Genomic DNA, 18,865 nt, shown 5'->3' with positions numbered 1-18,865 from the left:
CACGTCGCATGTGACGTCACACCTGCGTGCACTGGTAGTTACATCACGAAGGAAGCCGGTACATTTCCTCCTCCTTCGTACGTGCGAATTGAGAACCCAAGGGACCCCAAAAGCTGAACATTTGACTCACAATCTACCCCATTAACGCTACAGTTGTGTTCACAGGTAAGATTGATTTGAAACACTTTCTTTTTGTAACGCGACGGCCAAGTGACGCCTCTACTGTTAATTGTATAGTGCAAGTTTTTCATGGAACTGTACGAAAATCAAAATGGTGATCCCGTGTATTGTATGTTCATAGTAATCCTTGTGACATTCACTGGCATTTTCTTCACGACTGATGTGACTCGGTTGTCCTTCATGTGTCACCCCTGAGCTCTGAACACGCTTAAGCTAACATGTGGAAACACTCTTCTTACATTTTGTTCTGTATCCAGTCACAATGTCTGCCTACGAGGAGAACGAGTCCAAATTTATAAGAAAAGCCAAGGAGAATCCATTTGTCCCTGTGGGTGAGTACATCTTGGCTGCCTTGAATGCGTCACTAATACCCAAAGCAACAGTTCTGACTTTTACAGAGGTGGGAAGAGTAGTCAAATATTGTACTCAAGTAAGAGTATTGTTACTTTAGAACGATATGACTCGAGTAAAAGTAAAAAGTAGTTGTCTAAACTCTTACTTGACTAAGAGTAAGAAAGTACTCAATGAACAAACTACTCGAGTAAAGAGTAATTTGTGAGTAACTTCTGATTTTTAATTTTTTAAATGTGAGCATGAATATCAAATAAACAAAAATAATTTATGGACGTCGACACACACACCTGCAACCATTTAAAATTTTAATCAAATAAACAAAAATAATTTATGGACGTCGACACACACACCTGCAACCATTTAAAATTTTAACTGCCCAAAAACCAAACACACATGCATTGGGCCCTACAGAAACATTATTTGCTTTCTCATCACTAAAATGACTTTATAAAGAAGCTGTGTGCGATGCCATCAGCTAATTTGGCCACATCCAAAACAACAGCAAATACATCAACTTACTGCCATGTGTTTTCTCAAGTAAGAAGAGGGCTGAAATATCCAAGTTTGGGCAGTCACAATTTAAGCGCTGCATGTTAAAGCTGTTGTTTTTCATATTCTGTAAAGTAAACACAGTCACGCGCCTGTTTTTATTATTATTTTCCACCAAGGTTAGAGTTATCGAGTTGGCCCATTAGGATTCATCCTATTATAAGAATATTGTGTCTGGTAAACATCACTTCCTCTCTTCTTGAAGATGCTGTCACACAACACCGCACCTCAAATACACGCCCGCCTTTGATGGCTACAATTACATGGACAGCGACGGATGACACGCATACATGGCCTGCAGAGCAGATGACCTATGCTTAGAAACATTACAAATAATAATAATAAATTCTTCTCTCTTGCACTTCGAGAACATTGAATGTAAGGTGCAATACAAATAGTGTGTTCCTATAATTTGTTTTGATGGTAATTGTTATCTTGTAAAGAATGAAAAGAACAAACCGCATAACTCTGACAAGTGCTTTTAGAGGCTGGAATGACCTTTATCTATGAACCTATACTACCCTGTGTTGGCAGAGCAGACGTGGCATCAGTTAAGCTGAAGATTCAAGGAAAAGTGCAAATTAAACCGTGTTGTTGTAATACATCATTTATTTAGGAAGAAAAATGAATGCTAAGCTTACCCTTAAGGGACATCCTGTTGTCAGTGCAGTTGAGCATACTACTATATGAGACAATTTGACAAAATGTTTGCATTGTGTGCTCGTGGCAGGAATGGCCGGCTTCTTCGCCATCGTGGGCTACAGACTGTGGAAGTTAAAAAGTCGCGGGGACACGAAAATGTCCGTGCACCTGATCCACATGCGCGTGGCCGCCCAAGGCTTCGTGGTGGGAGCCATGACTGTCGGTATGTACGCGGCCTAAAAGGAAAGTAAATACACTGTGAAATGGCCCCTGATAGGACACAAGTTAGAACAACATATACTGGTCATCATCTAACAGTTTTATTCATTTTTATTTTTTTTTAGGTGTCCTTTATACAATGTACAGAGACTTCTTTGCCAAACCAAGAGAAGAACAGAACTCAACGCAATCCAAGTGAACGTGGACTCAACTCCTTTTGTTTAATGTCCCTTAATATTAAGGTTTATTTTTCTACTGACAGCCCACACCGTATGTATGCGCATTTCCACAAAGTAAATAATATTGACGACCTGTCTATGGAATAGTACTGTATGTCTGACCCATCACACAGTTTGCAGTTATAATTCTTGATTTATCATTTTTGTTTTGATTTGGAATGGTCTGGGAGTGTTTATTGAATGGCAGTTAAAATATATTTATAGTATTGAGTGAGTGGCCTAGGATCGACTACATTTGGAAAAAAAAAATATATTTTTCCCTGTGTTATTGTCTTGAGATTTATCATTGTTATTGTCCTGGTTTAGGGATTATTACTATAATTATTTTGCCAAATCAAAAGCGGCACCTCAGCCCACTTTGGGCATCCGTTGGATTTATCTTAGTAAAACGCAAATCCGAATCATCTTTATTTGCCAAGTATGTCCAAAAAACACACAAGGAATTTGTCTCCGGTAGTTGGAGCCGCTCTAGTACGACAACACAGTCAATTGACAGAGAAGACTTTTGAGACATAAGGACATTGACGAAAAACAGTCACTGAGCAATAAAGGGTTGCTAGTTATCTGGTAATGCCGGTACATTTATTTATTTTTTGACAATTGTGCAAAAAGATGCAGAGTCCTCTAGCACTTAGAGCAGTTCGAAAGACTAATATTGCAATATTAATACATCAAATTACATGCAGTCGTCAAGGTTATTAAAATATATTCATTCACTGGGTTCAATATAAGTAAGATTGATGAAATGTCACGTTTTCCATCGACAAGGGCCCAATTTTAAGTGAAGCTTCATAAGTGGCAAATGAGGTGGTACGGTATAATGCGCTAACTGCTGAAATATTTCATAGCCAGTGTAATGCCTTATGTGACACGTGTATGCACAGTTTCAATATTTATGTTTGTTTATGTTTCGCTGAAAAATAAATGGATCCGGTCATGAATACGGACTCAAAACGTTTACGAGGCTGTGTAACTTTTGATGGATGAAGATTTTTGCTCTTTTTATGTATAAAATCTAAATCTGACTGGTCAGACTGCATTGTTTTAAACTGGAACACACAAGTTGTTGTTTTTTAATGAAAAGTTGAGATGGCTTCAAGTGTTAGCTAACCTGCGCCATGAGAACGTGTAACTCGTTCTCGCGAGACCTCGCCCGAGATTTTGTCAAGTCAGCGTCGTTGCCATGGATACCGCCGTCGCGGAACAGGAAACCCTTCGGGAGGCTTCTGTTCGCTAAACAGATGTAAATTAGCCTCAGTTGTAAACAAAGGCGGCATTTCAACTCGTGGCAGGTAAGTGAATTAAATACTAATGTTGTCGAAACTCTCCTCCTGTATAAATGTTGCTTTTCGGACCAAAGATTACCATACAGGTGCAATGTTAATAGTGGCTGCAGTTGTTTAGGAAATACATCACCACCACGAGGAATTGGTCTGCGGTAGTTGGAGTCACGTGAGAATGACAACAAACTGCCACTTTGACAAAATGTACACGCCCAAAGTATACATGACTGTATGAGAGGTATTAATAGGTTTATTAATGTTGGTCGGTAGTTGTGTTGGAGTACAACTCCACTGCATAAGAGTTGTTTAGAATATGTTGGTAAAGGTTGCACACCACTACAATCATTTTCGGATATGATTTTTGTGCATCTCATGTCATGAAATCCATCATTCTGGTGTACGTGCACGTCAGCCTCACAGCTGCGAGATTCTGGGTTCGAGTCTCAGCTCAGACCTTCCTTGTATGCAGTTCCGAATTAAAAAAATATTCAATGTACTTCATTTACACCCCCATACTTTGTATATAATTGTTTGTCCATACACAGATCATGGAGTATGACAACGGATTCAACAATCTTCAGGCTCAGGAAAATGGAAAAGCACACGGGGACAAAATGAAAGCAGAGGATGTGTTTCTCAGTGAACATTTGGAATTACTGAGCCAAAGCACGGCGACAGACAACATGCAAGACAGGTGGGAAAGTCCAAATGTCAGTCGCTACCTATAGCCCCCCCCGTTGACCTTTTGTCAATCAATGCCTGCAGAGTGGAACGAGACGAGCGTCAGCGTTTGCTGGACCAGCTGAGAGAGCTGACGGATGTCAACGGTCGCCTCTTTAAACTGCTGAGCGAAAAAGAATTTGAGGTCAAACACATGAAGAAGAAATGGGACAAAGAGAGGGTGTTTCTCATGGCTGGTATGCTCTTTTTTTTTTTTTTTTTTAAAGGGATGGAGAGATACCAATTTTTTGTATTCATTTTTTTTTTTTGGACAGTATTGACATGAGTACTTGATAATACCATTCCGTCTTCCGTCTCGGTTTGAACACTACAAGCACGATGTAAAAGGAGTATATAGATGAGAGCAATTGTTGTCATCCATGTTTACCTTAAATTAGTTCCATACGGCAGACATGGCTCCTCCTCCACTTGGCGTGAAGGTACTGTATTCTGTATGTCAGGCTGGTAAAGTGGTATCGGAGTCGGAGTATCGGAGCATTTTTTCGAGTCCGAGTACAGACGTCCAATATATGCATCGGTGCATCTTCTACTATTCAGCATCAAAACGTCGATGACGATAAGCATTGGGACACTTTGTGGCTCTTTAGGCGCGTCCGGCATGTCGGGCGATGCTGCCGCCGTCAAGATCGTGGAGTTGTCCAAAAAGAACCGAGAGCTGACCACTGAAGTGGAGCGAGAGAGGACGAAATCCAAACAAAACAGCAATAGAATCAAAGCACTTGAGAACGATGTGAGTCTTTCGTTTGATTTGATTCAACGATGTTGCATCATTTCAATTGTCCTATTATTTCTTCTCCTTTTTTTTTTTCTCGCTACAGCTGCAGGCTGCTGTGCGCTCACTACCAGGGCAAAAGGTTGACGTGGCTTGGCAGAAGCAAAGCTCGTCTAAAGACTGCGAGGTAGAGTACGTTGATTTGTGCGACTACGTTGTTCAATTCAGTGGAACCCGTAAAGTTGTCTGTCGTTGCGTTTTAATCGCTTTGACGGTTTACAGTGGTTCACTCCAAGCACAGATGTTACTAGAGATCACCACTGTTGCATTACGTCGCCGTCATTTGTTCGTATTCGTGTTCATATTGTTAACAATTAAGAATATTTATAAAGCCGACTGCCACTTCTTTACACCCTACACCTACTTAGATAACCTATGGGAAAATTTGTGGTGGTTTTTTTGACGTTATTTGTAATTCGTGTATTTGTATATTTTATTTCACATATAATTTTGTTACTGTAATGGTTTAGATATTTTACAATTATTTTACTTATAATTAATAAAAAAAATTCAAATGTTTTGTGTTTATGTTTGAAATGTGTTTCTAATGTAATATTTATTTTATTGAACTTAATATTTATTGGAGTTGACTTATTTTTTACAGTTGTAAACATTATATTAATATACAGTTGTATTTATATATTTGACATTTCATATTTTTAAATATAATCATTGATATTTACTGTTGAGAGGCTGAAATTCAGAGGAATTGGACAATTTGAAGTAAAACAAGGTCTCTCAAAGATTAATCGATGATAAAAAAATAATTAGCGGTTAATTTGACAATCGATTAGTCGTCGATTAATCGTCGCACCTCTCCAGTTAACAGTTTGTTTCACATTCAAAATGTGACTTAAAACATTGTCTGGACAGTTAATAAAGGATGGTCCACAGTTTGACCCCAACCAGATGATTTCTTCTTCCATTTTTTTTTTTTTTGGTTTACGAGACAATAAATTGTTGTGTTGTTTGTCCGTAAAAAACAGGACAACCCAGCGATGAAGTCCCTGAAGGACAAACTATCTGCTGCCCAACTCAAAGCCACAGAGTATCGCTACCAAGTTCAATTTCTCAGACAGGAGTTGAAAGTGGCTCAGAAGGTGCAAAAGCATCTCGTCAGTCATGATTTACCAAATACGTTTTGACATTCGATCTTAAATTTGTTGTTCACGTCATCTGTTGCAAGGTTCTGATGAGTGAGGTTGGGGAAGACGTCAACGTTCAGCAGTTACTGAGCTGTGCGGGAAGCTTTAGAGGACGTGCACAGCAGATACTGGCTCTTCAATCAAGGGTAAGATTGCAATGATGTCTCACATAATAATAGTTTACGTAGAGAAATAACAACATGAATTGACTGTAGTGTTATAGTTCTCACAGCACTTTTGTTCACAAAATACTTTCCAACATCATTTCTCATTGTGGGATAATATTTACGTGAATGACATTGTCAAAGTTGGAAACTTTCCATGGGAATGCGTGGACATTTCACTGGAATTCCGACTTGGACAAACTAAATTCCAAACGAAATGGGTGTATGGATGGATGTACCACTACACCGTCAGTGAGTATTACTTGTTTTTAAAAAAAAAAAAATAATATATATATATATATATATAAATGAATACATTTATATAAATATATAATATAGTCTGCATTCATGTTTTGTGTTGTCCAGTGAATTCACCAATACACCACGGTTGCCATGAGCGCAATACAAGGAGGGCATCCATCGAAACATCATTTGTATTTGACTGGCAATATTTCCCCACTTTTTTGAGACATATTGTTTCCAAAGAGACAAATAAACTACTGCAAAATAAAGTGAGCAGCCTGTGTGTGTGTGTGCGTGACAGGTGCGTGACCTGGAGCAGCAGCTGAGGCCACCTCCATCAAGCGTGTTGACCGTGGACGAAGAAGAATATTCGGGCGTTCCTCCTAAAAGCCAGGGCCGAAACGTCGGCTACAGCCGCAGCGCCGAGAAGGAGAAGAAGGAGGCATTTCAGGTGGGTTATTACCGTTATTTTTAAGATTTCACGGATTATGATCTGACACGCCGATGGTTCTCCAGAGGCTGTCGGACAGCTATGAAGCCTTGCAGCGAGACCGCGATCAAGTGAGGAAAGATCTGGAAGCCGTCAAAGCCAGGAACAAATGTCTGTCGGCTGACATTAAAACGCTGAAGGCTCAGACTTCCTCCTTGCTGCTGAAGAGCAAACACGACGACGAGCTCGTGGACGCTATACTGGTACGAGTAAAACACGTCGACTGTGAACCCAAAACAAAACAAAACAAAAAAACGTTCGCGCTCCTCGCCTCGATCTTTTCCGCTGCAGAAGGAGAAGAGCCGCATGCTGGAGATGCTGAGTCAGCTCACCAAGCGGAATGCGCCGAGCCAGCCGAGCTCGGGACCGTCGCTGAGCAGCGAGCTTTCCGCGCAGAAGATGCTCATCCAGAACTTGTACCAAGTGGTCGCTGACAAAGAAAGCACCATTAAAGAATTGGAGGAGAATATCAAGCAGCTCTCCAATGACAGCCGCTGACAAATCATTTTGAATTGTCGAAAAAGTGATTTAAAAAAAAAAGAGGATATGGTTTCAAAGTAATCCCATTACTGTACAAGATTGTAATGTTTTAAGAACTATTCAAAATTTACAACAACAAAAAAAGATGCTAGTATATTATTACAAAATCTATGTAAATAGCTTGTAAATTAAATGTAATGTCAGGGTTTTATTATATATATAATGTTTTATTTTTTCTAATTACTAGAACAACACATACTGACACGATATTAAGTGTTTAAATTACTGTATGGGTTTTGGTAGTTTAGAAGGCTAATTATTACATAGAGCAGCAATTCCCAACAACTGTGTCACAGCACATTAGTGTGCCATTATGGATCATTAGGACACTATACACACGTACGGTGAGATTCAAATTGGTCAATTGGTTAGAAAATGTATTTACAACAATGCATCTTTATCTATCTATCTATGCCAGCCACATATAGTGACAGGCAGAACAATTAAATGCCCCTCTGCCATTCATTCAATTATGCATTTACCTTTTGTTACATTTTTGTTCAGTGGTGTACCATGAAATTTTCCAATTATGTGCCTTACCATGAATTTCGGTAGTTAGTTGTAAACATATTCAAATAAATGGGAACATGGCAGCTGTATCCCCTTCCTTACTTTCATTGCAGCCAATTTCTATTGGTGTTCGTTCACGTTTACGGTTGTTGGTACCGTTCCAAAATGGCGGACCCACACACGCACAGTGACGGCTGGAAGGTAAAACAGCTGTTAAAATACACGCGGGAGGAAGCGAATCTCTCGTTTCTTTCGTAACGATGTGGCGTTCTTGTTCCATAAAAAAAAAAATACTTCACTTGAGGGACTTGTTTTGAACAAATATATATGACGTCACCACGAGGTGTTGCTAATGCTAATTACGTAATCAAAGGCATTCAGGCGTAACAAAGGGCAGCACTCCTGACAGCGGTACTGGAACGCTTTTTTGCGCAACTAAAGTGAACATACCTGGGAGTGATCATGCTCTACACGTATTTTGTGTATTTATTTATTTTTGTGCTTTTTGTTTCCGTGCCAAAATAATAACTAATAATAAAAAGCAAGCTAACTACGGAAAGCGGTTGGGTTAAATTTTGCAAACGAAACAATGCAAACCCAAACTATCGAATTGGAGAACAACATGTGAGTTTAACAGGAAACTACTTGAACAGCAGAGTTAATGACTACGCTGTGTAATTGCCTTCTCTAAAGTTAACTAAAATCTGCACTTATCTGTAGGTGTTTGTGTCGAGGAAAACTGCATGTTAAAGTCTGCTAGAACGATTGAGAGAACAAATTATGAGTTATACAGTAAACTGCTATTCAACACTAAATAACATAAATATCAAGTGATCTCTAGTTTCATTTTTCTCTACATGTCACGAATAACAAGATATATCTCTCTATTTTTAGAACTGTCTAAAAACGTTTGGCCACGAGAAGCACTTTTTTTTTTTTTTTCGTTCAACAAAACAAAACCCAAACAATTAATTTTGCATTTAAATAATCATAACGGCTTGACATACATTTGACATGAAAATATATTTTTCTACACAAATATTAACTTTTATTAATTAATTAATTTTATTTATATTTAACTTGGGATAAGAATGTCCCCAAAACGACAGTGTTGACACTCGTATGCTCAGATTTCATTGTCAGCGATTGTGTCCCCATCAGATCGCAGCAGAAGGAACGCTGGTTGACCCAACTGAGGGAGATGAGGGACGAAAACGACTGTCTGTTAAAACTGCTCACGGAAAAGGACTTGGAAATCAAACAGATGACGAAGAAACTGGACAGCGAGCGCGTGCTAGCCTTGGCGGGTATGTTTGTCATTGATATCGTTATTTTGCATCTGCATGTAAAACAAAAATGTTACGTTTCAGGCGCATCGGGCATAGCGGGCGACGCGGCCGCCGTCAAGATCGTGGAGTTGTCCAAGAAGAACCGGGAGTTGACGTCTGAAGCGGAGCGAGAGAAGTCGAAATCCAAACAAAACAGCAACAGAATCAAGGAGCTTGAGAAACAGGTTGGTCTTGATGTCATCTAATGGATTCATATCATTTCTATTTGTTTGTTTTTTGGTTTTTTTCCTCCCCCACCCTCGCTTTTTCCAACAGCTGCAGGCCGCTCTGTTCTCACTATCTGGACAAAAGGCTGACGTCAACACGCAGAAGCAAAACTCGTCGAAAGACTGTGGGGTAAGTGCACTTTCTGGGATTGCCGTGTTGTAGGTGGTAAGATTTTTTTCGGGGGCAAAAAAAAAAAAAGTTCACGAGAGATCGAACGATGACACCACTTATTGTAAAAGGAGGGGCGACCTCCACGGGCAGTGTAGTAGAAGGTGAGAAAGAGAAAAACATTGCGCGACGTTAAATGGCGTTCCCACACTTGGCCCCATGCACAATGCCACACACTGTCCTTATTAAGTGTTTTTATTGACCTAACTTATTTTTACACTTGTTTGACGATTGCGAATTTGAAAAAAAAAAAAAACGATAACCCGAGAAGGGTCATTTTTCCATTATGCCTCTCAATTGTTTTTCCATTTTCTTTTAGGTTTTATAGTTAGTAGTAATACGAACTAGTTGAATACAGAACGTTAAAAAGATTGCGGATTGCTTTCTGTAATTCCCTCTCTCATCAAAGAGTTAGTAGTTATAACTTTTATGCCAGTTTTATTTATTAAATGTATTCATATATACATGTAATTCAGCTATTTTTTTCACATTTGATTACATATATATTTTATATTTATATGTATTTTTAGATTTATTTACATTATAATGTATCAGTTACATATTTATAATGTACAATTTTCCCCCCACATTTGATTTGATATATTTTGTGTTTTTGTTTTATATATTAATGTATTACTTAGTTTCATTTTATTATAAAGCAGGTACCGGTAACTTGTTTTTACACTGGTAAGACAGCTTTTTTCATATTCATAATTTATATTTATGTTATTAATTATTTTGCTTTACATTTTGTGTATTTTCTATGTATTAATATAATATTTATTTTGCAATCTTCATTATGCAGCATATAGCTTTTTTTTGTATACAGCAGATTATTTTTATGCTTGATTATTTCTTATGGGAAAAGGTGTCGTCGTGTTTGATCTTAGTGTTTCCACTGTGTTGTCATGTGTCTAAATCATGTCATCCTAATCATAATGATTGATTATTACTTTTTTGGGGGGGGGGGGGGTCTTTGAAAACAGGACAACCCGGCGGTGAAGTCCTTGAAGGACAAATTATCCATCGCCCAGCTCAAAGTCATCGAGCATCGCAACCAGGTTCATTTTCTGAAGCAAGAGTTGAAACTGGCCCAGAAGGTGTGAATCATCTCATCGCCCCCCAAAAACACGTTTTTGCGCACATCCTCCCAATGTGCTGTTAACGTCCTCTGATTGCAGGTTCTGATGAGTGAAGTCGGGGAAGACGCCAACGTTCAGCAGTTACTGAACTGCGCGGGCAGCTTTAGAGGACGTGCGCAGCAGATACTGGCGCTTCAGTCCAGGGTGCAGCGTCATCATTTGTAAAATCTTCATGACTTTGAGTGAAAATGCTCAAATGATGCCTCGATTGACTGGTTAAAAGACCGCAGACTGACCACGTGTGCGTTTGGCAGGTGCGTGACCTCGAGCGGCAGCTGAAGAAGGCTACGACTCAAGCGTCGAGCGTGCGCAGCGGGGAAGAAGAACCGTCCAAAATCCCAACTCAGGGCAGAAACATCAGCTTCATACGGACAATGGAGAAGGAGAAGAAGGAAGCATTTGAGGTGTGTGTACACTGTACATTACAGCTGCGTTCTTGCCTGAAGAAAACCTCGCCTCGTTTCTTTCGCAGGGGATCTCGGCCAAGTATGAAGCCCTCCAGAAGGAACACGAAGATATCAAGAAGAAGCTGGAAGCCTCCAAGGCCAGAATCAAGTGTCTGTCCGAGGAAAAGGCTGCTCAGATATCCGCCGCGCTGATTAAAAGTAAACATGACGACGAGCTGGTGCAAGCGCTGCTGGTAAGGCATGAACGGGGGGGTCAACACAAGTGTCAACGCTGTCGTGTTTGTGGACATTGTTATCCCAAGTGAAATGTAAATATGTCCATAAATGTTTGGGCGACATGGCACTTGTAAAGTGTGCTGTCGTCTCCTCTCTCCGCTGCAGAAGGAGAAGGCCCAGATGCAGGAGATGCTGAGTCAGCTCACCAAACAAGTGGAGGCGCAAAACACGCCGGCGGGGCAGAATCCCGTGGCGCCGTTGAGCGGCGAGCTCAGCATGCAGAACACTCTCATCCAGAACTTGTACCAAGTGGTCGCTGACAAAGAGGACGCCATCAAGGAGTTGGAGCAAAAAATACAGCAGCTCTCAGTCAAGGTGACAACCCCCCAATTTTGTGTAACTTGAAAAAATTGTATTTCCCCCCCCTCCCTCCTTGGTGCAAATGTTTTTCTTTTTCCAGGATGTGGAAAGTCAGGCCAGCATCGGCATTTCTGCACTTTGTCCTGATGAGGGCGCCATTGACAAGAAAATATCTCCACGGTAGGTGGCGCACTCAGCGGAAACCACCACGCTTAAATTCAGCCTTTACAAAGGGGATAACAATACTCTTAACTTTGTTTTTAGTTGTGGTTGTCGAATATATTTACTCTTTCCAGAGAACCCAAAATATAATGTACATAAAATTCATAATCATTATCTTTGTAAAAGCTATGTTTTGTGAGATCCTGCTTGTGTACCTAATAAAGTGTCCGGTGTACAGTTAACTCGTTATAGCCGTATTCCAAAATGTTTTCAAACCCATACTTATAAAATTTTGCCGTACGTTTGTTAATAAGGCCCCATAATGACAATGTGACCGTTTTTATCTTTTATTTTTTTCCCTATTTTCTTTTTTTGAAAATGGGAATTTGGGGATTGTTTTTTTAAAATGTATTTTAAAATAAAATACAAACCACAAATATCACCTGTGCGTCCAAATTTAGCTCAGTTTCCATGTTCATGCCTTCATTATTATTTATCATAAATTTACTGAAAGTTCCCATTTTGTAATATCCACCTTTTTTCCTCTAAAATACAAGTTTTCTCTCATAAACATTTTTTCTCTGAAATATAGGAATTGAATAAAAAAAAGTCTTTATTCTGATTTTAATCCTGAAAATGTTACAAATTCAGTCTTGAAAATGAACAATTTAAATCTGAAATATGCATTTTATCTTTCACTCTTTAATCTGAAAACATTACTTTTTCAAGAAAATTATATGTATTGAATCTAGAAAATATGTAACTTTTTTTCCTAAAAATGTATGACTTTTTCTCAGAATATTAAATCTTGAAAATATTGGCCTTTTTTCTTTGGAAAATATCTTTTTTTTAAATATACAACTTTATTCTAGTAATGTTTTGACTTTAATCTAAAACATATACAACTTTATTTTTGTAATTTTAATACTTAAAAGATGTCTGCCTTTAAAAAAAAAAACAAAAAAATACACGACATGATCTTACTTTAATCTAAAAAAATAAAATAAAAATACAACTCATAAAACTTTTGTATAAAAACCAAAAAATATTATAAAAAAAAAAATGAAAAACTTAATTTTCCTAATAATATGAATTTAATCTAAAATATTCCCAATTTTCTTTCATTTGCCCCCCTTTTGTTCCTAGTACTCCTTTGCTCAGCTGTACCTAATTTTGTGGCCCAAACTCCTCTCTTCTTCTACCGCAGTTCCGCCTTTGCTGTCAACGGGCCGTGGTATTTGTAGACGTTTTTCATCAACGGAACAATCCCTGTGAGCGACGACTGTGACCGAGAGTGGACCACGTGAACTGAAATGAAGGATCCCCCTCCTGTTATAATGACGTGTTCGCGGAACCCGAAGAGGCGTTGGCGGGAAGAACACGAGCAGGAGCGTGACAGCGGCGCTCGAGCCGCAGCAATTGGACGGCCTTCAAGTACGAGTACAGCGGGTGAGTCGCGCTCGTTCCGCTCTTCGTATTACATGCCGCGCAAAAGACGGCGACGTCGCTCCAGAGCCGCGGAGGGCGTCGCCGAAGAGCTCTCGGCGCGGCGACCCCGCTGACGAGATGCGACAAGTCGAGCGTGGCTGGCCCCCGGCTCACGTCCTTACCTACCGGCTCCTCTGCCACCTCCTTTTACGGAGGTGGCGGGATTCAAACCCAGAACCTTTTGACTTGGAGGCAGACGTAATAACCTTCCCAGAACAGCCCCATAAAATACAATAAAAATATATTCCACAATGTAACGGCTTTGATCTTTTATTTTGAGTGAAGTGGGACATAACATTTGTCTATGAATGATGCATATAAGTGCAACGAATGAAAAGTTTAAACCTTGTGAATTATATTACCTAAGTCTTCATTTACATACAGTGGGTACGGAAAGTTTTCAGACCCCCTTAAATGTTTCACTCTTTGTTATATTGCAGCCATTTGTGAAAATCATTTGTCATTTTTTTTCTTTGCATTGTATTTAGTTTGAGTCATCAGTCGTATTTATAAAAAAACAAAAAAAACAAACAATATTTCACAAATTCTGCCAGGATATGTAAACTTATGAGCACAACGGTACATAAATACAATCATACGAACCCCTGTCATGTTGGAATGAAAGTGTAGGCTGCACCTTTTTCATAACCACTAGGTGGCGGTGGCATATTGGAATGAAAGTGCACAGCTTTTTCATAACCACTAGGTGGCGGCATTCATTTCTAAAATGAGATTTTTTTTTTTTTCATTTCCCCCTATACCTATGTATAATGCGCACGATGGACTTTTGACAATTTTTGGGTGAAAAAAATGCGCATGATACACGAAAAATTACGGTACACTGTTTTCTTCTCTTTATTCATTGAAGCGTTATTACTAGCCATTTTCGTACTAGTTTGTAAATATTCTTGGGTGTATTTGCCTATCAAGAAGTTGGATATAAAACCAATTTTTAATTTGTGTCCCTAGTAGTAGATGTGGGTGTCGCAACACGCAACACTTTTTCGACACCCACACTTTTTGACCCCCCCCCATTTAAAAAAAACAACAACAACAAGCACACAGGCTGTGTCAAGTCATGTTTTTTTTTTTTGTTTTTTTTTTAGAGATGAACAGGTATCACTTTTTTCAGACTGAGTAGGAGTATGTTTACTTACATTTGAGTACTTGCCGATACGAGTACTGATACTTGATAACGGAGTTGCGTCTTGTGATGAAAACGTGTTTAATTTTCATGAAATATTGTTCAAAAATTCCCAAAAAAAGTTTTCTTGAACATGGCATTCTGTATGTTTCACACCCAAAAAACCTTTTCGAAAAGCGACTTGTCATTACTGGCGTTTCATTTCAGTTGTGTGGCGCCGCAGTCTGAACTCAATGGAGCGTCACAGCAGCATCACTGCAGTAGTGCAGCTCCGCCCGACACGATTAAAATAATTTAAATGTTATATGTTGGGTGTGATTATGACCAAGAGTAATTGTTGAGTTTAGCAAAGAAGAGGTTGTTGGTAGCCCACTGCTTGGCCTTGTTACTATTTTATCATACCATCACTTTAATTCTCTTTATTTGAATCGACATTGGCTTGGCGCATTCTCCTCCCCCCGATATCGGTTTGTGACGCGTGCGCTGCGGGCATCTTACCAACTACCAGTATCGGTACTACCAATATCGGTTCTGATACCGATACTGGTAGTACCGATACTACTCAGCATATCTGTGCATCCTTACTATTTTTAGTCTTTGCCGTCGGCCTCTCAAAAACAGACAGAGCGCCACAAATGGCCCACGGGCTGTAGTTTGGACACTCTTCACATTTCGCTTCTTCCTCTTTGCCTCAGTGACCCTTACATTCAAACTTTTTTTTGCTCCCAACTTTGCCAAAAGGATTCCAACAGAACCCGCCGCCCGTTTCCTCCTCCTCCTCTTGGTCCTCCAGCTTAATTTAAAAGCGCAGCCGATTTTGTGTGCGGCTTCAAAATACCGCACTGGTTCTTCCAGAGCTTTCTTGGAGATTGGCAGGTCCTCGTCGGCACGCGGCGAGAAAGGGTGGAGGGGGAAAAAAACAACAACATCCATCCTTTTTCTGTACCAGTAATACTCACTAGGCCACAAGACAAAAATATCAGGACGCCCAATGAAGACGGCCTTTGTGCGCAACAAACGCAGCCTGTGTTAGCGCATCCATATCCGCCGGGCTGCAGGTTATCGCTCACTGTTGCCGGTGGAGATAGCGCCTGCTTCGTTAGCGGCGAGCGTCTCGCTGGCGTGCCTCGCCAAATATGTATCAAAAGTAGCAATGTGCGTCAGGAAGGATGTTGATGGAGCAAATAGTTGACATGGTCCAGGGAAAATGTTGAGCTAAATACTTGTTTTTGTTGGAAGGATGGCGTGTGCCGTCAAATAAATAAACATGGCACAAATCACTCACTTTAATTACGGAGTATTGTCAAGGTACTACACTGGAACCTTGAAGGTGTTTCGACGCTGTGCGCTCAGGCTCAGGAGAAAAAAAATCACATTAAGCAGGTCAAATGCTATTATTTTGCAAGTACTGCTTATATTTTACACTGTTAAGTCAAATAGTCTTTTAAAAAAAAATAATAATAAATTCAAATTTGGCATGCTCCACACATGATAAAATGATGATGGAACAAAGAAACAGACGGTATGTTTGGTTCGCTGCAGGTGGATCATTTAAATTCGGCTTAAATACGAGGAGGACTCAAATAGACATTAATTCAGTCATTTTTTAAAATTTTTATTTTTTGGAAAGTTAGCTTTAACCAAGCGTCTTTTTTCAGAGTTTTTTTTTTTTTTTTTATGTTGAAATAAAAGTTAGAGTTCTGCCCCGCCGGTCCAGTGTGACGTCATGTACAACAGCAGTTGGCCATTAGAAGCGTCACGCGGTTCCAGAGACGTATTTTTCCAGGAATCTTTGGTAGAATTCCGAGTTTCGAGACGCACATGGCGGCGATAAGGCCAACTTTCCCAACCAACTTTCCCCTCATCGAAAAACAAGTTTGTTTGAGGATCACGACTCTCGCCCGTGACCTCAGCCGCGAACGAGTCTCATCACGTTCCGGTAAATGACACCCCCTCCCCCCACAACCGCTAAAAAACAGTTTTGATATTGTTTTATGGAGCCCGATTACGCAGGAGTGCTGCAGATTTATTCCAAGATGCCCAACGAGCCACCAAGCCAAACAGCCCAGTTAAGTCAACACGGCGTGCGTAAACAGCCTCCCCTATTTGTCATTCCAGCTTTGAATGACTCCTTTCTGCGCCCGTCTCCTCTCGGAGGTATTCCCTCGTTCTGCGCCCACGCTTCCTGCAGACCATTGACTGACTGACTGCGTCCAGAAAAGCTAAAGCAAACAGTGCGGCCGTGCAAGGTTTAAAGTTAGCCGTTCGGTGTATGTATGAAGGCGTCTGTGAACTTTACTCGCCGTTCATCTATCATTTACATTTAATGCAAAGTCAATAAACGGTTCCTTCTAATGAGAAACGTACAGTAATTGGACAGAAAGTGCCAGGCAAGACACTAGTGCAGCGGTCTCCGACATTTTTGGGGCCATGGATCAGTTTCACATAAGGATATAGTTTGGCGGACCGACATAGAAAGAAATAAAACCAAAATTATTCAGTGTATAGAAGATGGATGAATAAAGACTCAACTCACTATTACGCTGAAGGACGATTCAAGGATTTTTAATGTCAATGCTTTATATATCCAGGACAAACAAAGAATCAAAAGGCCATTTCTCTCTCTCTCAAGCAGCAAGTCACTACATAAAAGAAATAAAACATACAAAATATATGAAATAGAATATCTACAATAAGAAGAACTTAAGAATAAGATATAAGAAGTATTGTATAGCTTTTATTGATATGGAGTGTCATGCAATGTATTAGCATTTCTGCAGTTGAGCACAGAAAGATGTGCAAAATGTACATGTCACAGTCACAGGTGGCATATGGGGAAGGTCGTGGACAGACCCGATGGATGGAGCTGTTTGACAACCTCGAGGACCTGGCCTGGACGCTCCGGTACCTCGTTTTTGAAGGCCTCAGGCTGAAGAGGAAGTGTGACGGGTGGTTGGCGTCACCAGCGATACTGATGTCTGTGTGTGACATGGGTCAGAAAAATGTCTTGTCGAAGGCAGAGGGGCACCAGTGATCTTGCTAACTGTATTCGCTATGCGTAGCAGTCTTCTGGCAGGTGCAAAGGCAGCTTCCGTGCCCCAATGCATCCAGTGAGGATGTTCTTGCTCCCCTGTAGAAGGAGCACACGATGGCGGCCCACCACTGTCGTGTTGTCCGCAAACATTCTGATGTGATCGGTGTTGTAGGTTCGAAGACAGTCATGGGTCATCAGCATAAAGTGCAGTGGGCTGAGCATACACCCTTGTGGGGCCCTGCGCTCAGTGTGGCCCTGGAGGAGCTGCTGCCGACTTGCACGCTTTGTGGTGGTGTGGTTTATAATAATCGTGATGTGATCGGAGAGACCCAGGTGGGAGGCGGGATTTGCAGTTTGTGTATATCAGATCTAGAATGTTTCCTCCCCTTTTTGGAAAATACAGAAGTTGCTGTTGTTTTGAAGGCGCTTCAGCTATGCATGGTTGAATTCAGCAGGAAACCGTCTCAATGTGCTGTCTGTTGCTCACTAATGGCCTGGTGGAGTTAATAGAGTGGCTCGCATCTACTGCTGATGTTAGCAGTGGGGCGGTTCTAATCCACAGCAAGCAGAAATTCCCTTGAACGGTAGAAGGGTTGGCACATGAACTCCACCTACAAGAACAGAGTTTGTACATAAAAGCAGTATTCCGGCACCAGGCGTCATTGATGTAAACACATAGTCCCCCGCCGCGAGTCTTGTCCCCCCTCCACAGAGACTCGGTCGTTGCGCCGCGAGTGGCTGGCTGTTGTGTTGATGTGCATGTATAGGGCACATCTCATTGGTTGTGATATCAGCAATGCAGACATCCGTGTAGCCTTGTGTGAGCGCCTGTTGATGATAACGATGATGATCGTGTCACGACAGAGCAGCTGCACATCACATGTTGCTGCTGGTGATTCTTCTTTGTGTGTGTCTGACAGAACACACGCACACACATACACAACAGCTGAGGTCATGCCAGCTGAGCCGTCGAGACGCCTCAGGTGCTCTCTCTCTGTTTGCGTGTTTGCGTGCGTATCCCTCACTGCATGCTAATGTTTTGACAGGCGCGTCACAAGTCACGATGGCTTCTTAATGAATTCCCACCATTTGCACCTCCTCCTCTTCTCAATCCAGC

General features: G+C 40.7%; 3 protein-coding genes and 1 long non-coding RNA gene across 8 annotated transcripts; 3 read left to right on the top strand and 1 right to left on the bottom strand.

Annotated features, from left to right (window-relative positions):
- The first annotated feature begins 21 nt into the window (after positions 1-21).
- higd1a (HIG1 hypoxia inducible domain family, member 1A) lies at positions 22-3,141 on the top strand. Its single transcript, XM_061796924.1, has 4 exons — positions 22-165; positions 438-512; positions 1,814-1,948; positions 2,070-3,141. Exons 2-4 carry the CDS (start codon positions 443-445, stop codon positions 2,141-2,143), a joined length of 279 nt encoding a protein of 92 aa, XP_061652908.1. The 5' UTR covers positions 22-165; positions 438-442; the 3' UTR covers positions 2,144-3,141.
- Positions 3,142-3,341: 200 nt separating this feature from the next.
- Positions 3,342-8,222, top strand: LOC133488703 (coiled-coil domain-containing protein 13-like). 3 transcript variants are annotated; one of them, XM_061796915.1, is made up of 10 exons: positions 3,342-3,475; positions 4,012-4,160; positions 4,232-4,383; positions 4,795-4,937; positions 5,026-5,106; positions 5,966-6,079; positions 6,166-6,270; positions 6,833-6,982; positions 7,048-7,224; positions 7,313-8,219. In XM_061796915.1, the coding sequence occupies exons 2-10, from the start codon at positions 4,015-4,017 to the stop codon at positions 7,517-7,519; spliced, it is 1,275 nt and encodes a 424-aa protein (XP_061652899.1). In that variant the 5' UTR covers positions 3,342-3,475; positions 4,012-4,014; the 3' UTR covers positions 7,520-8,219. The 3 variants fall into 3 exon arrangements, with proteins under 3 accessions (XP_061652899.1, XP_061652898.1, XP_061652900.1); XM_061796914.1 differs by having other exon boundaries at positions 7,048-8,221; XM_061796916.1 differs by lacking the exon at positions 5,966-6,079 and having other exon boundaries at positions 7,048-8,222.
- On the bottom strand, positions 4,178-9,539 carry LOC133488708 (uncharacterized). Its single transcript, XR_009791720.1, has 5 exons — positions 9,435-9,539; positions 7,354-7,451; positions 6,842-6,939; positions 4,575-4,869; positions 4,178-4,307 (listed from the first exon to the last, which is right to left on the bottom strand). It is a non-coding gene; the product is annotated as an uncharacterized LOC133488708 (long non-coding RNA).
- On the top strand, positions 7,553-13,827 carry LOC133488704 (coiled-coil domain-containing protein 13-like). 3 transcript variants are annotated; one of them, XM_061796918.1, is made up of 11 exons: positions 7,553-7,578; positions 9,233-9,378; positions 9,442-9,584; positions 9,676-9,756; positions 10,782-10,895; positions 10,977-11,081; positions 11,192-11,341; positions 11,410-11,577; positions 11,726-11,935; positions 12,021-12,100; positions 13,290-13,827. In XM_061796918.1, the coding sequence occupies exons 1-11, from the start codon at positions 7,568-7,570 to the stop codon at positions 13,324-13,326; spliced, it is 1,245 nt and encodes a 414-aa protein (XP_061652902.1). In that variant the 5' UTR covers positions 7,553-7,567; the 3' UTR covers positions 13,327-13,827. The 3 variants fall into 3 exon arrangements, with proteins under 3 accessions (XP_061652902.1, XP_061652901.1, XP_061652903.1); XM_061796917.1 differs by lacking the exon at positions 7,553-7,578 and adding an exon at positions 8,289-8,695; XM_061796919.1 differs by lacking the exon at positions 7,553-7,578 and adding an exon at positions 8,290-8,482.
- The last annotated feature ends 5,038 nt before the right edge of the window (positions 13,828-18,865 follow it).

This window comes from Phyllopteryx taeniolatus, chromosome 14 (assembly GCF_024500385.1).
Source record: "Phyllopteryx taeniolatus isolate TA_2022b chromosome 14, UOR_Ptae_1.2, whole genome shotgun sequence".
NCBI classification, from domain to species: domain Eukaryota; kingdom Metazoa; phylum Chordata; class Actinopteri; order Syngnathiformes; family Syngnathidae; genus Phyllopteryx; species Phyllopteryx taeniolatus.
The sequence above is the reverse complement of the archived record's forward strand: the minus strand, read 5'-3'. Positions and strand labels throughout refer to the sequence as shown.